Source organism: Epinephelus moara, chromosome 21 (genome assembly GCF_006386435.1).
Source record: "Epinephelus moara isolate mb chromosome 21, YSFRI_EMoa_1.0, whole genome shotgun sequence".
In the NCBI taxonomy this organism is placed as follows: domain Eukaryota; kingdom Metazoa; phylum Chordata; class Actinopteri; order Perciformes; family Serranidae; genus Epinephelus; species Epinephelus moara.
In genome coordinates this window covers 3,642,143-3,654,485 of record NC_065526.1, presented here as the reverse complement: position 1 = coordinate 3,654,485, position 12,343 = coordinate 3,642,143, and the positions used below count along the sequence as shown (strand labels likewise).

At 41.6% G+C, this 12,343-nt stretch overlaps 1 protein-coding gene across 1 annotated transcript in view; it reads right to left on the bottom strand.

Annotated features, from left to right (window-relative positions):
* kcnq3 (potassium voltage-gated channel, KQT-like subfamily, member 3) overlaps positions 1-12,343 on the bottom strand; it is a 182,962-nt gene that overhangs the window by 27,514 nt on the left and 143,105 nt on the right. Inside the window, exons 3-9 of the mRNA XM_050074481.1 lie at positions 8,436-8,526; positions 6,714-6,840; positions 6,198-6,370; positions 5,463-5,636; positions 2,611-2,721; positions 736-831; positions 483-577 (exon numbers count right to left, since the gene is read on the bottom strand). Coding sequence (XP_049930438.1) covers positions 483-577; positions 736-831; positions 2,611-2,721; positions 5,463-5,636; positions 6,198-6,370; positions 6,714-6,840; positions 8,436-8,526 — 867 coding nt within the window. The remainder of the gene's footprint in view (positions 1-482; positions 578-735; positions 832-2,610; positions 2,722-5,462; positions 5,637-6,197; positions 6,371-6,713; positions 6,841-8,435; positions 8,527-12,343) is intronic.

The window sequence follows — 12,343 nt, the reverse complement described above, 5'->3', positions numbered from 1 at the left end:
TCCTCTAGTCCAACTGGACAATTGTGCCAAATTCCCTCACAGCGTTCTTGAGATATTGTGCTCACAAGATGAACAAAACGTCACAGTGACCTTAATCTTTGACCAAGTTCTTATCAGTTCTTTGCTGAGTCCAAGTGGACGTTTGTGCCACACTCAAAGAAATTCTTGAGAATGAGACGAATGTAAACTCACAGTGACCTTGACCTTGGACTGCCAAAATTGAATCAGTTAATCAGAGTCCAAGTGGACATTTGTGCCAAATTTGACAAAATTCCCTCAAGCTCTTACACTGAAATGTGATGGTTAGGTTATGTCAGTTGTCGATTGTTTAAGCCAATGAGACGACTGTATCAGCAACACAGATTTACAGTCAGAACCGTCCAAACAACACAACGTTCAGTCTCTCTAAAGCCTCTCAGTGCTAACATGAACATCATGGCATGCCACTTCACCTTGATGTTTTTACAGTTGGTGTTACTTACCTGAAACAGGGAAGAGAGATGACAGTTTCATAGAATCTCCACGTGGCAATAAGGTCTTCCCTGATTGGATTGGTGGAATAATATCGCCAAGCAGACTTCAGATAAGAAGACAGAACAGCAAACAGAAACACAATTAAAACAGCTGAATGGGCAATTTGATATTAACTGTATGAATTAAGGTGGATAAACATAAATATGGCAGTCAAAGCCAGTCATGTGAGAGGTCTGCTGATGATGTCAGGTGGAGTCTCACCTGGATGAGCCCCGCGGCTGGATGTCTACGCTTCTCAAAGTGCTTCTGTCTGTGCTGCTCCTGGACCTTCAGAGCCAAGCCTGAGCCCAGGATCCCCTGCAGCCACAAAACACAGTCAGTGTAGTCCTGCCTCTGGAGCGGACGGTGCATGAAAACCACCAGAGCTGGGTATCCTATACAACTCATTTGAGAAAGGCTTGATAGGCTTTGAATGATGTGTACACAATTCTGTTCAATTAAGCTTCTTATTGTCTCTTCTGTCAAGGTTTGAGGTGTCATTTCTCTCTGTAAAAGGCAACAGACACTAGCTGTGATTTTATGGTCACTGTTTGATGCTCCAAGCACATGCTGGTTCTGTACAAACAGGACAGGAAGTAGTCAAGGTGAGATAACAATGTGTTTGCTGCTTTCTTTAAGATTATTTTCTTTGGTCGTGGCTCTAAAACAGTGATCTTCTGTCGCACTGTGAGACAGGTTCAAGGACGGCCGTTGTCAACGTCTTGCGACCAAAGATAACCTGAGATAAAATTCTGACAGTGTCAGAAACTTAGGATGACTATCTCACAGTGTGACAGCTGCTACGACCTACGAGAAATGCAGCACGAAATGGTGCAATGTTCACCGCGACACCGGCGCTAAACCCAAACAAATGATCGCTTGCCATGGAGGTAAAAGGAACAAAAAGAAGTCTGTGGAACTCCCAGAAAGAGGAAAGTTTGGTGGAGCTGTGGCAGCAGAAGCCTTGTTTATTTGATGTTTCCTCCAGCTGCTTTCATGACCGCCAGAAAAAAGACGCTGCATGGAAGGAAATTGCGGAGGAACTGCAATTTCCGGGTGAGCAAGCTACCTATGGTGGCGCAGATGGATGACGTACGCTGATGCGGTGCACGCTGATGACGTTGCATATTGACGTACGTCGTAACCTGCGATTCAGTAGTAAACGGCCATCGTACAATCTGCACACATCAAACCTGACGTCGTACCAAAGTTTATTAGATCCACGTCTCACAGTGTGTCATGCAATAATCTTATAAGATTGCTAAAATGAAAAAAAAAGTGAAATCGCACTGGCACAGTCTTGATAATAGTTGCTCTTTTTGTATGGAGAACACTGCTTTAACTTTTTCAGCCTTAAAATGCACAGGGTGTGTCAGCTTAGAGGCAGTTAGAAACCACCAAACTCGTCAAACACCACCGCTTTGTCAGTGGATGCAAAGAGGCACCCTTCATGGTGGTATGACAGGCGGCAGCAGTTTGTAACAGTGCCGGCAACTACAGTACTATAAAGAGTGAGAAAGTCCCTATGGGGCGGGCAGGAGTGGAAGTGGATGGGTCTAACAAATTCTGGACTTTCACCCGGGAGTCTGCTGTTTGTTTCCCATTTGAATTTTAGGCCAAAACATGATGAGTTTTTTTTTTTACCTAACCACAGAATTTTGTTGCCTAAACCTAAGGAAAACAATGAGGCATTAACCTATGTTGTGAGTTCATTTTGAAAAAGAGTGTTTGCATTTAGTGAGCAGAAACTGTACACTTCCTGTGAAAATGAAATTGTATTTCGAAAAGACACAATACATGTGACAGGGGTAAATTGACACGCCATCCCTAAATGTCTGAAACTAATTTAGGTATCTAGCACGCCATGTTTAGACGAATGGATCCACTGACAAAGTGGCGGTATTTAATGAGTTAGGATGAGAACGTGTTGCAACCAACTCAACAGCAGTTAGCAAATATCTTCATCAGTCACACTTTGTTAACAAATTAATCTGTGATCTCTGCAATAAACCACCAGCAATGGTGTTTGTTAGATGTATTAACACTTCAGTGGTGCTGCAGTTAATGCACATATACTCTACAGGAGAGTGTACCCACTGCAGGCAAAGCGAAGAAGGACACTCCGATCAGAGCGAAAGTGCCGGCTAACAGTCTCCCAGCCCACGTCTTTGGGGTTTTGTCCCCGTAGCCGATGGTGGTCAGTGTGATCTGCAAAAGAGACAAATAAAGATGACACTTCTCCAAAGTAACTGTCAAATGTCTGAACTGACAAGGACTGTTTGAAGGATTCGGCGGCCACTAGGGCTATTAAGTGCAACGGGAGATATTTCTGACAGCAGTAAAACACAGTAATGGCAGTGTTACAGTCTCAGTGTCCTTCTCTCTGCAGAAATATTTTGTTGAGAAACTCGGCTGTGAGCTCTGCTTCACTCTGTGACCTCTGTATGGATCCACTGAAGGGCAGTCGACTGTTTCAAAGGGTCACAGCATCATCTAGCTGGTGACTATTGAGTATCCTGCTCAAGGACACTTCAGCAGGGCAGATGCTTGCTGTCATAGAACTTGAACTCTGGCCTCCTGGTTGAAGGACGGTCTCCTTAATGAGGCCATGCTGCTGGAATAAGTGCAGAGGTTTCCTCTGACTGGAGGACATTCATTAGAGCATGAAGCTCTGCCAACACCGGACAATTCCACAAGAAGCTAGCGGCTCACTACTGATTTTATTTTTGTCTTTCAGAACAGATCTTCCAACAAAATACCAGGTTGTTCAGCAGCTGATTTTGAAGATTCCCAATGACACCTGAATAGACACTGACACTGAACCCTGAGGACATCTAACTGACAAACAGATGGAAGGAAATACAACCTCATAGCAAACATCTATTTAACAAGTCACCTAATCTCACTCATCACTTACCAACACACGACACTTCATCATTTCACTTATTCGTCAGTGCAATGTCAGTTGTCTCAGGAACTTGTTAAAATGAGTCAGTATCAAAGCATCTAAGACTGAACAATGAAATTTAGTATAAAAATGATAATGTGCAACATTTTTCCAAGATTTCTTTGCCCAAAGACAAGATGCATGTAGTTCCCTAAATTCAGGATGAGACATGAGATATCTGCGCCATTGGGGACAAAACTAAGCAACATTATTTTATCATTTCATCCCATGTAATGCGTCATAAAAGAAGACAGTAAGACTGTCAGCATAAGCTAACACTGCTCTGTGTTCAGTGGGACAATTCAGACTATACGAACAATCATAGTTTGGGGCTACATGTGCAGTTATGAACTTTATATCAATAAAGGTGAAGTGTGTAAGATTTAGGGGGATTTGGTGGCACCTGGTGGTGAAAAGCAGGTAGCAACCAGTGAAAACTCCCAATAAGAATTCCTTCAGTGTTCATTGTTCAGGAGGTTTTTACCATGAGTCAAATCATCATCATTTAAAACGGTAAAATCACTGAATAAAGCTTCATTTTACAAATCTGTGCTTCTCTGACGCTGCTTGCATCTTGAAGACGGGCCGCTAGCCCACCACACGCTACTGTGTGCTCACACTTCTTCTGATCCAGATGTTCAGGAGGTTTTTACTGTGAGCTGAATTATCCACAGCGGTCTCCTCCTCTCCAAAACAACGAGACAAAGCAATTAAAACCAGTAAAAACACTCTCATGTTACAAATCAGGGTATCTCCAACACAGTTTGGACTGTCGGTGCAAGTGGCTCGTCTACCATCTGCTAATGATCTTTTTTGATCTTATAACTTCTGATCCAGGAGGTTTTTACCAAGAGCCAAATTATCCACAGCGGTCTCCTCCTCTCCAAAAGAAACGGACAGTAACTTTAACCGATAAAATGTCTGTACATACATGTGTAGTGCTCGTAGACGAGGACCTGCTTCACATGTAGATATAAACAGCTCATTCTAAGGTGCCAAAAACTTGACGATTCTTATTTTCAGTTGATTAGACACTGAAGGACTTCATTCATTCATTCATCTTCTAACCGCTTCATCCTCTTGAGGGTCGCGGGGGGGCCGGAGCCTATCCCAGCTGACATCGGGCGAGAGGCAGGGTACACCCTGGACAGGTCGCCAGACTATCGCAGGGCTGACACATAGAGACAAACAACCATTCACACTCACATTCACACCTACGGACAATTTAGAGTTATCAATTAACCTAGTCCCCAATCTGCATGTCTTTGGACTGTGGGAGGAAGCCGGAGTGCCCGGAGAGAACCCACGCTGACACGGGGAGAACATGCAAACTCCGCACAGAAGGGCTCCCACACCCGGGATCGAACCGGCAACCCTCTTGCTGTGAGGCGACAGTGCTAACCACCACACCACCGTGCCGCCAGACTGAAGGACTTAATAGACTTATTATATTATAATCTGTTTCTGCTAATATATCCCCCTGAATCCTGCACACTGGAGCTTTAAAATTTTAGATTACAATAATGTTGAAGACTTTCCTGTATCAGACCTTATCTTTTATACAATTTATGGTCGGCATTAGGGCGGCGCAGTGCACAACATATATCTGGGCATTAGATTATCAGCCGATAATGGGAATTTTATATTATCTATTATTCCGATAATAAAATTATAGCCCATAAATAGTTGATAATACAAAGCCAAATGGAAAAGGGAAATATCCACACTGCCAGTGAGCACAGAGAAGAGGAAGGCGAGCAAGTGCTGCTAGAGAGCCAAACACGTTGTCGCTAGTGTGGACGTCTTTGAAAGGTTCAGATGGAGACAACATGATTGTGCCAGGATGGGATCCTTTTCTTTTTCTGTGGGATGTTGCTGGTTAGGAGTTTAAGTTAAATTGACAGAAAAAGCCGAATGATTTATTTTTAGAATAATATATTTTTGCCCTTAAAAAGCAGATTAAAAGGTAAAACTGTGAAGAGACGTAATGTAATGTACGTACCAGCCCCCACCACAGTGCGTCGGCGTAGGTGTCGAAGTCCTGCGGTTTGGGCTGAGCAGTGGGGTTTTCATGGTTGGACACGTCCATGGAGACGTCGTCCTTCTCCACCAGGTAGACCAGGAAAGACGCCAGGATCAGAGACAGGAAGCCAATGTACCAGGCTGTGATCAGCTCCTACAGAGACACATGTATGATGATCACACATCAACTGAAACAGATTTATTCGTATGACTTATCTTCACACAAGGTTTTTAGTCTTTGTTGGGAACTTTATAGGGACAGATTTCTCTTCCTCTTTCTCTGCTGATGTTAAACACTCTTCTCTAGTTCACCATTTAAAAATCCAGGGTTCAGTTCACATTTTCCAGGCCTGGAAAAGTCATGGAATTTGTTTAAATCATTGAACATTTTGGAAAAGTCGTGATATTTTGTGTGTAATTAAATTGTTAGTAATCTTTAAAGGTTAGTCAGACAACACAACATTAGAAATGTCTGAGGCGAACACACAGTCACAGTACAAACCTGTAACACTCTGACAGAAACCAATTTATCCTCTGGTGGAAAAACTTTTGACCAGATGACACCTGTATTCACGTAAAGGCTGTGAGACTCTCTTAAAGAAGCTGTACGTGACAATCAGAGAGTATCTATGAGTCAGAGTCTGGGGTGGTCGCTGGTCCAGGTGACCTGAGGGAAGAAACTCTTCTCCCTCTCTGTTTGGTTTTTCATTCCTACCTTACTGTGAGCGTAGATGGCGGACCCCAGCAGCTTCCAGGTTCCTCCTCTCCGGTCCATGCGCAGCATCCGCAGGATCTGCAGGAAGCGCAGGCTGCGCAGGGACGTGGCCAACACATTACCCTGGTTACGCACCGCCACCACCGGCACCGAGGCAATCAGCACAAAGATGTCTGAGACGGAGAACACACAGCACAGAAAGATCCAGGAAAGATTCTCTGTGTGAGGCTTTTATTAAATCTTTAATGAGTCTGACCCGACACAGTCATTAAGTCTTCTTTGTGGAAAGATGAATGCGTTTTGGAGAGCTGTGGAATCAGCTCCTAATAAGAGCTGAGCGAACATAAGAGACGTTGTTGAAATGCTGTTAATAACAAATCAGGAGCAGGTTAGTGCGTCACTGTGTTGTAACTGCACTCAGTTTTTAACAGTTAACAGAATAAAATACACAGGCGTTGAGTATTGTTCATTCATAATGTCACTTTTAAATCATTTTTTATAAATCCACCTGTTTACCTAGAATACAGAGAGGTTTGCGAGCGAACTTCAGCCTCCCCCTCCATCCTTTGTAGCGACAGCAGCATCCTGCAGCCCAGACCCTCAGTGCAAACTCTGCTCCGAAGATGAAGATGGCGAAGGTTTCCTGTATGGGAAAATCAAACAGGAGCACAGTGGAAGGAACAGGTCAGAGTTCGGCTACATCAGAACCTCAGAGTAGAAAGTCTTTGCTTTTACTGAATCTGACTTATTTTTGTTCTTATTATTCGACCACAGTTTGCTCAGTTTTAATGTTCGTATCATCCACATTCATGGATTAATAACTGAGCAGGCCCACTGGGCATGGACTCAGGGGCCCAAGGTGTCTGGGGGGCCCCCTGTTCTTTATCTGTACAATCTCACTCATATTAACAAGTACCAACCACAAACCTCAAACAGATGCAAAGGAACCCCAAAGAGACACAAATAAATATGAAATCAGGCAAAACAACCAAAAAGATAGGTGCACAAAAAACAAAACCCCCACAAGGAGACACAAAACAACAAAAATAGACACAAAAAGAATAGATAGAACAACCACAAGAAGACAATAGAAACTACAAAGCAACAAAAAATTACTTAGATAAAACACAAAATTACCTCAGAGACACAAAACAACCGAAGGGGGACACAAAACAACTACACAAAGACATAAAACAACACAAAAAGACACAATATGACCTCAGAGAAACATAAAACAACCACAAGAGCACAATAAAAACTACAAAGCGACACAAAATTACCTCAAAAAGACACAAAAAAGGACAAAAAACAACCACAAGTAGACACAAAGTGACTGCAAACAGATACAAAATGACCTCAGAGAGAAATAAAAACCACAAGAAGACACAAGAAACTATAAGGAGACACAAAATTACTCAAATAAAACACAAAATGACCTCAATGAGACTCAAAAGACTTCAAAAAGACACAGAACAACCACAGGGAGACACAGAAAGACTACACAGAGACATAAAACAACAAAAAAGACACAATATGACCTCAGAGAAACATAAAACAATCACAAGAGGACAATAAAAACTACAAAGCGAGACAAAATTACTTAAATAAAACACAAAATTACTTCAAAAAGACACAAAAAAGGACAAAAAACAACCATAAGTAGACACAAAATGACCTCAAAGAGAAATTAAAACTACAAGGAAACACATGATTACTCAAATAAAATACAAAATGACCTCAAAGAGACTCAAAAGACTTCAGAAAGACACAGAACAACAACAAAGAGATACAAAACCGCAAAAAGATGCACAGCGACTGTAAAGAGACACAAAACCACCACAGAGTGTGTCTTGTGTCTCGCTCCTGTGCACGAGTGTAAAAAGGGATGATGGATTGAAAAACTGTCTCCTGACCATGAGCAAAACTCAGGGGTTACAGATTTCTCCCAACATCTTAAATATTTCCATTTGATGAAATGATGCAGTCACAAAAAAGATTTAATCTTTGATTTGATTATTTCACTCAGTGTACACATCATTTATCTGTAATGGAGAGCAGGAGCTAACTGATACACAGTTTGATGATTCTGTCAGACTGCATGACATTACATGATGTTTACAACCTTAAAGCTACTTAAGGGAAAATACCTGAGTGCTTAAATTAAATTAATGTTCTTCACCAGGCAGCAAAGAACAGACATTGCTCAGAACTAAACTTTAGAAATCCCAGTCCTCTCACCAGTATGACCAGCCAGTGTGCAGACACCTTCTCGTGCTCCTTGAATGTTGTCAGTATGGCCAGAATCAAACAGCCCAGAACGATCAGAAACCTGCAGAGACACAAAACAGCACACAGCTCAGTGCATACAGCCGTGAGATTCATACAGAAACACAACAGGTGCATGCTCACTTTGTCTTCTCATGCTCCACCATGAAGCAGTGTCTTTGAGTCACCACTAGAGGGAGCTACATCTCTACTGTTTCGATGAGACATCAGCTGCAGCACAATAATAGGAACACTCGTGTGGCGTACAGCTTCTCATCTCTGCTGGGAAAATCTATTTATGAAAGAGTGATTGCATTATCTCTTTCTGCTCGCAACAATTCAGCTAAAATCAGGGTTTTTTTTACCCAACTGAATAAATCACACGTTCATAAACTGCCCCTCTGTGTCGACAAAGTGATTTAGAAACTCACAGGAAAGTTCTTAGCTTCATTTATCAAGAGTTTAAAATAGTATTTATTCACAGCTGAGGGACTCAAACAGTTATTTTTATAATCTGTGTTAGACTCCCTGGAGGATAGAGTGTCAGATCATTACAATAAAGTCATAAAATCCATTTATCAGATCTTAACAGTTCTTCAGGCCTGCAGTGGCTGTGATGGTTTCACCAGTTAATGTGTAACACAAGAGGTTTGTCACAGGATCCAGATGATTTCGGCCGAACATATTGTTAAACCAAGTATGTGAACAGATGTTGGCACACACTGTTGTTTTATCATTATGGTATATTAGATTGTGGTCTTTAAAAACAGACATTAAGTACAAATTTTAGTATGAAAAATCACAGCATACACAGAGCTGACAAGTTGCTCAATCTTTGTTTGTAAAATCGCCACCTAAAGATTGAGATAATGAGCTTCAAAGTTTTGCATCCCAAATATCATAAATGACATAAACCTTTTTGTTTTCTAAATTCAAAGTCCAAAAAAAATGCATATAACTTAAAAAAAACCCCACCTCACACTATGTTAATTTTCTTCACGGAAAAAGAATGAATAACTCAATTTTGACAAAAATGTCAGATAGAACCTTTTAAATCTACAGTGATTACATGTTGAAGTTTGTATCCTTGTTTCATCTCTGGTTTTAAGATGGTAAACAATTTACCTAAAGCAGGCATGTCCAAAGTCTGGCCCGCAGACCAATTTCAATCAGCCCTCGGCTTGACTTTCAAAATATACCATATGCAGTCCTTTACACAATAATGGTTAATCGAGCAAGATCACTTTGCATTTTTACCTTTCACCTCACAATGACAGGACTATCATACAGTTTGTAGACAGGCATCAAGTAGTAATAGTTCATTAAAAGATGAAAATGGTTGCATTTGTCTCACTTTAAAAAAAAACAAAACCTTTTGATGTGAGAATCAGTTGGCCCCCAGGTGTTTTCACGTTGTTTTATCTGGCCCCCATTCAAAAAAGTTTGGACACCCCTGACCTAAAGGATGCACTGGAGCTGCACTTGATTTTATATTCCCAAAATAACACCAGCCACTTTGCTAGATAGCACTGATATTATCATAAATTTCTTTTACTTCAACTGTACACAAATGTTTTATATCTTCACTTTCTTTTTCTAATTCAGTGGTGGTCAACCAGGGGCCCGGGGACCCCCTGTGGTCCTTGAGAATTTTCCAGAGGGTCCCCAGAACAATGAGCAATAGTTATTTTCACTGTTTAATTCACTATAGAAGTGAGCCCAGTGTGAGTGAGAGTGACTATTCTGATCGTAGGTTTTACTTCCTCCACAGTCAGTGCGTTTACATGACATTAGAGAAAATCTATTTACTGTGTTAGTCTGACAAAAACCGGACTTTTAAGATACATGTAAACATGTTAATGTGACTGAAATCGCACTGACTTGAATTTCCAGATAATGTGATTGAGAGTTGAATTCCTCATGCATGTGTACAGTCAATCAGACCCAAACTGAGGCGCCCTGAGCATGCTCCACATTTTCCGCCCTGGGCTTTGACCCGCAAGTCAAATAGCATTAAATGCGAAACAGAAGAAGAAGCCGGTAACAACATGGAGATATCTACATCCAGAGCCCTGACTTTTTGGACAGACGAGGAGACACAGTTCACGCTGTGTCAGCTGAAAGAGTTAAATATTCTAAAATACATGGATGGGAGGGAAAAAAAACAGAATGGCGATTGTTTGGTCTGTGACGTAATAGATCAAACGGAGAAAGGTCCAATACTAACAAGCTGAAAGGGGGCATATCTCCACCTATCGTAGAGGAGTCGCACATACTTCAGTCAATAGATGGATTCCCCTGTGATGTCAGCTGGTATCACATTTGTTCATAGCTATCAACACACGTCACCACATCACTGTGTGTACACGTCTGAGTAAGAGTGTTTGATTGGTTATTTCCACAACATTAATCTTCTCCTGTGCTCCACCAACCCAAATGTTCAGTTTCACACAGTTTAATCCTCAATTCCAAAAAGATGAATGAGCTACTAACGCTCCCTTTCCTTACCCTGACATCTATATTTAGCCCTTTCAGAGCTGAAATTAATTGGATACACACATACAAACGGCTATTTTAATTTCCCTGTACACTGGAGCACACCCTGGCTATATTCCAGATAGTCTGGAGTTAACCACCCTGCTATGATATATGACGTGGAACCACACTAAATAAACTCATCCAGCTGCACGGCAACACCGCCAATTAACATTTATCCAGCGCTGCGTGTCCAATATTCTCTCCACCATCACCTCCGTGCATAAAGGTTATTTTGTTCTTTTTCAGCTGGGTCGACAGCGGCACGCTCCTCTGGCTCAGGTCTGGTGCAGCTGTTAGAGTCGACTCATCCAGCAGAACAGATCGGTGCACTTTGGGAAATAGAAGTTTATGGTGGGGAGAGGTAAACTGATTTTCAGCCACAACAGTGAGCACAGGAACTTTACAGTACCTGTATATTTCAGTGTGAACCTGCAGGGCAAGAAATGCCTGACTGAAAGAGTCAACTTTCAATATAGTGTTGAATCCTACCAGAGTAATCCATGGCTTTTTCACATAAGCATGGTTTCTGTGATTTACTGTTTGCTGCCAAACAACAGACAGACAACTAAAGTCCACTCCATGAAAACTTTTACATGTTGCCCCATAATTTATCCCTTTCCTGGCACACAGAGATCTGATGCCCCTCAGATGGCAGAAATGCTTTCAAAAGAAACGTCTGGTGTGTCACAGTGACTTCAAAATGATTGTCTGACTTTAAACTATAACAAGACAGTCTCAACGTGCGTTTCAGTAAGAAGAAAATGAAATGAGAACTTCAGAATAAAGACTGACAAGAAAGAGACAGACACGAGAAAAGACTGTGCACAACTCAAAACTAATCTCCATAGCTTTCATTAAATAAGACAATGTATACCTCTAAAGGCAGCACAGCAGTTCATGCATACCATGATATTTTCTCATTTATGATACTGTATAACGGTGTGGGGCCAAGCAACAGTTACACCCATTAGGTCATTATATAAACAGGCATTGAAAGTAATGGATTGGAAACCTGCTGGATGGCACCACTGCCTAATGCCCTCTATACACTGTGCGATTTTAGCAATCTTATAAGACTATTGCATGACACACTGTGAGACATGGATCTAATAAACTTTGGTTCGATGTCAAGTTTGATGTGTGGAGATTGTACGATGCAGCGTTGCCAGGTGTACAATAATTATCGTATTTGTACGATAATTTGGCCCTCTGTACGATGTACGATCAATAATCCCAAAAAAGGCCAAATGTACGATAATTTGACCATTTCATGAACGTGTGGTTGTAATCAGTATGCCAGAGTTTTTTTTGTGAGCCCTGAAGGCATCTGTTCCCATGTGACA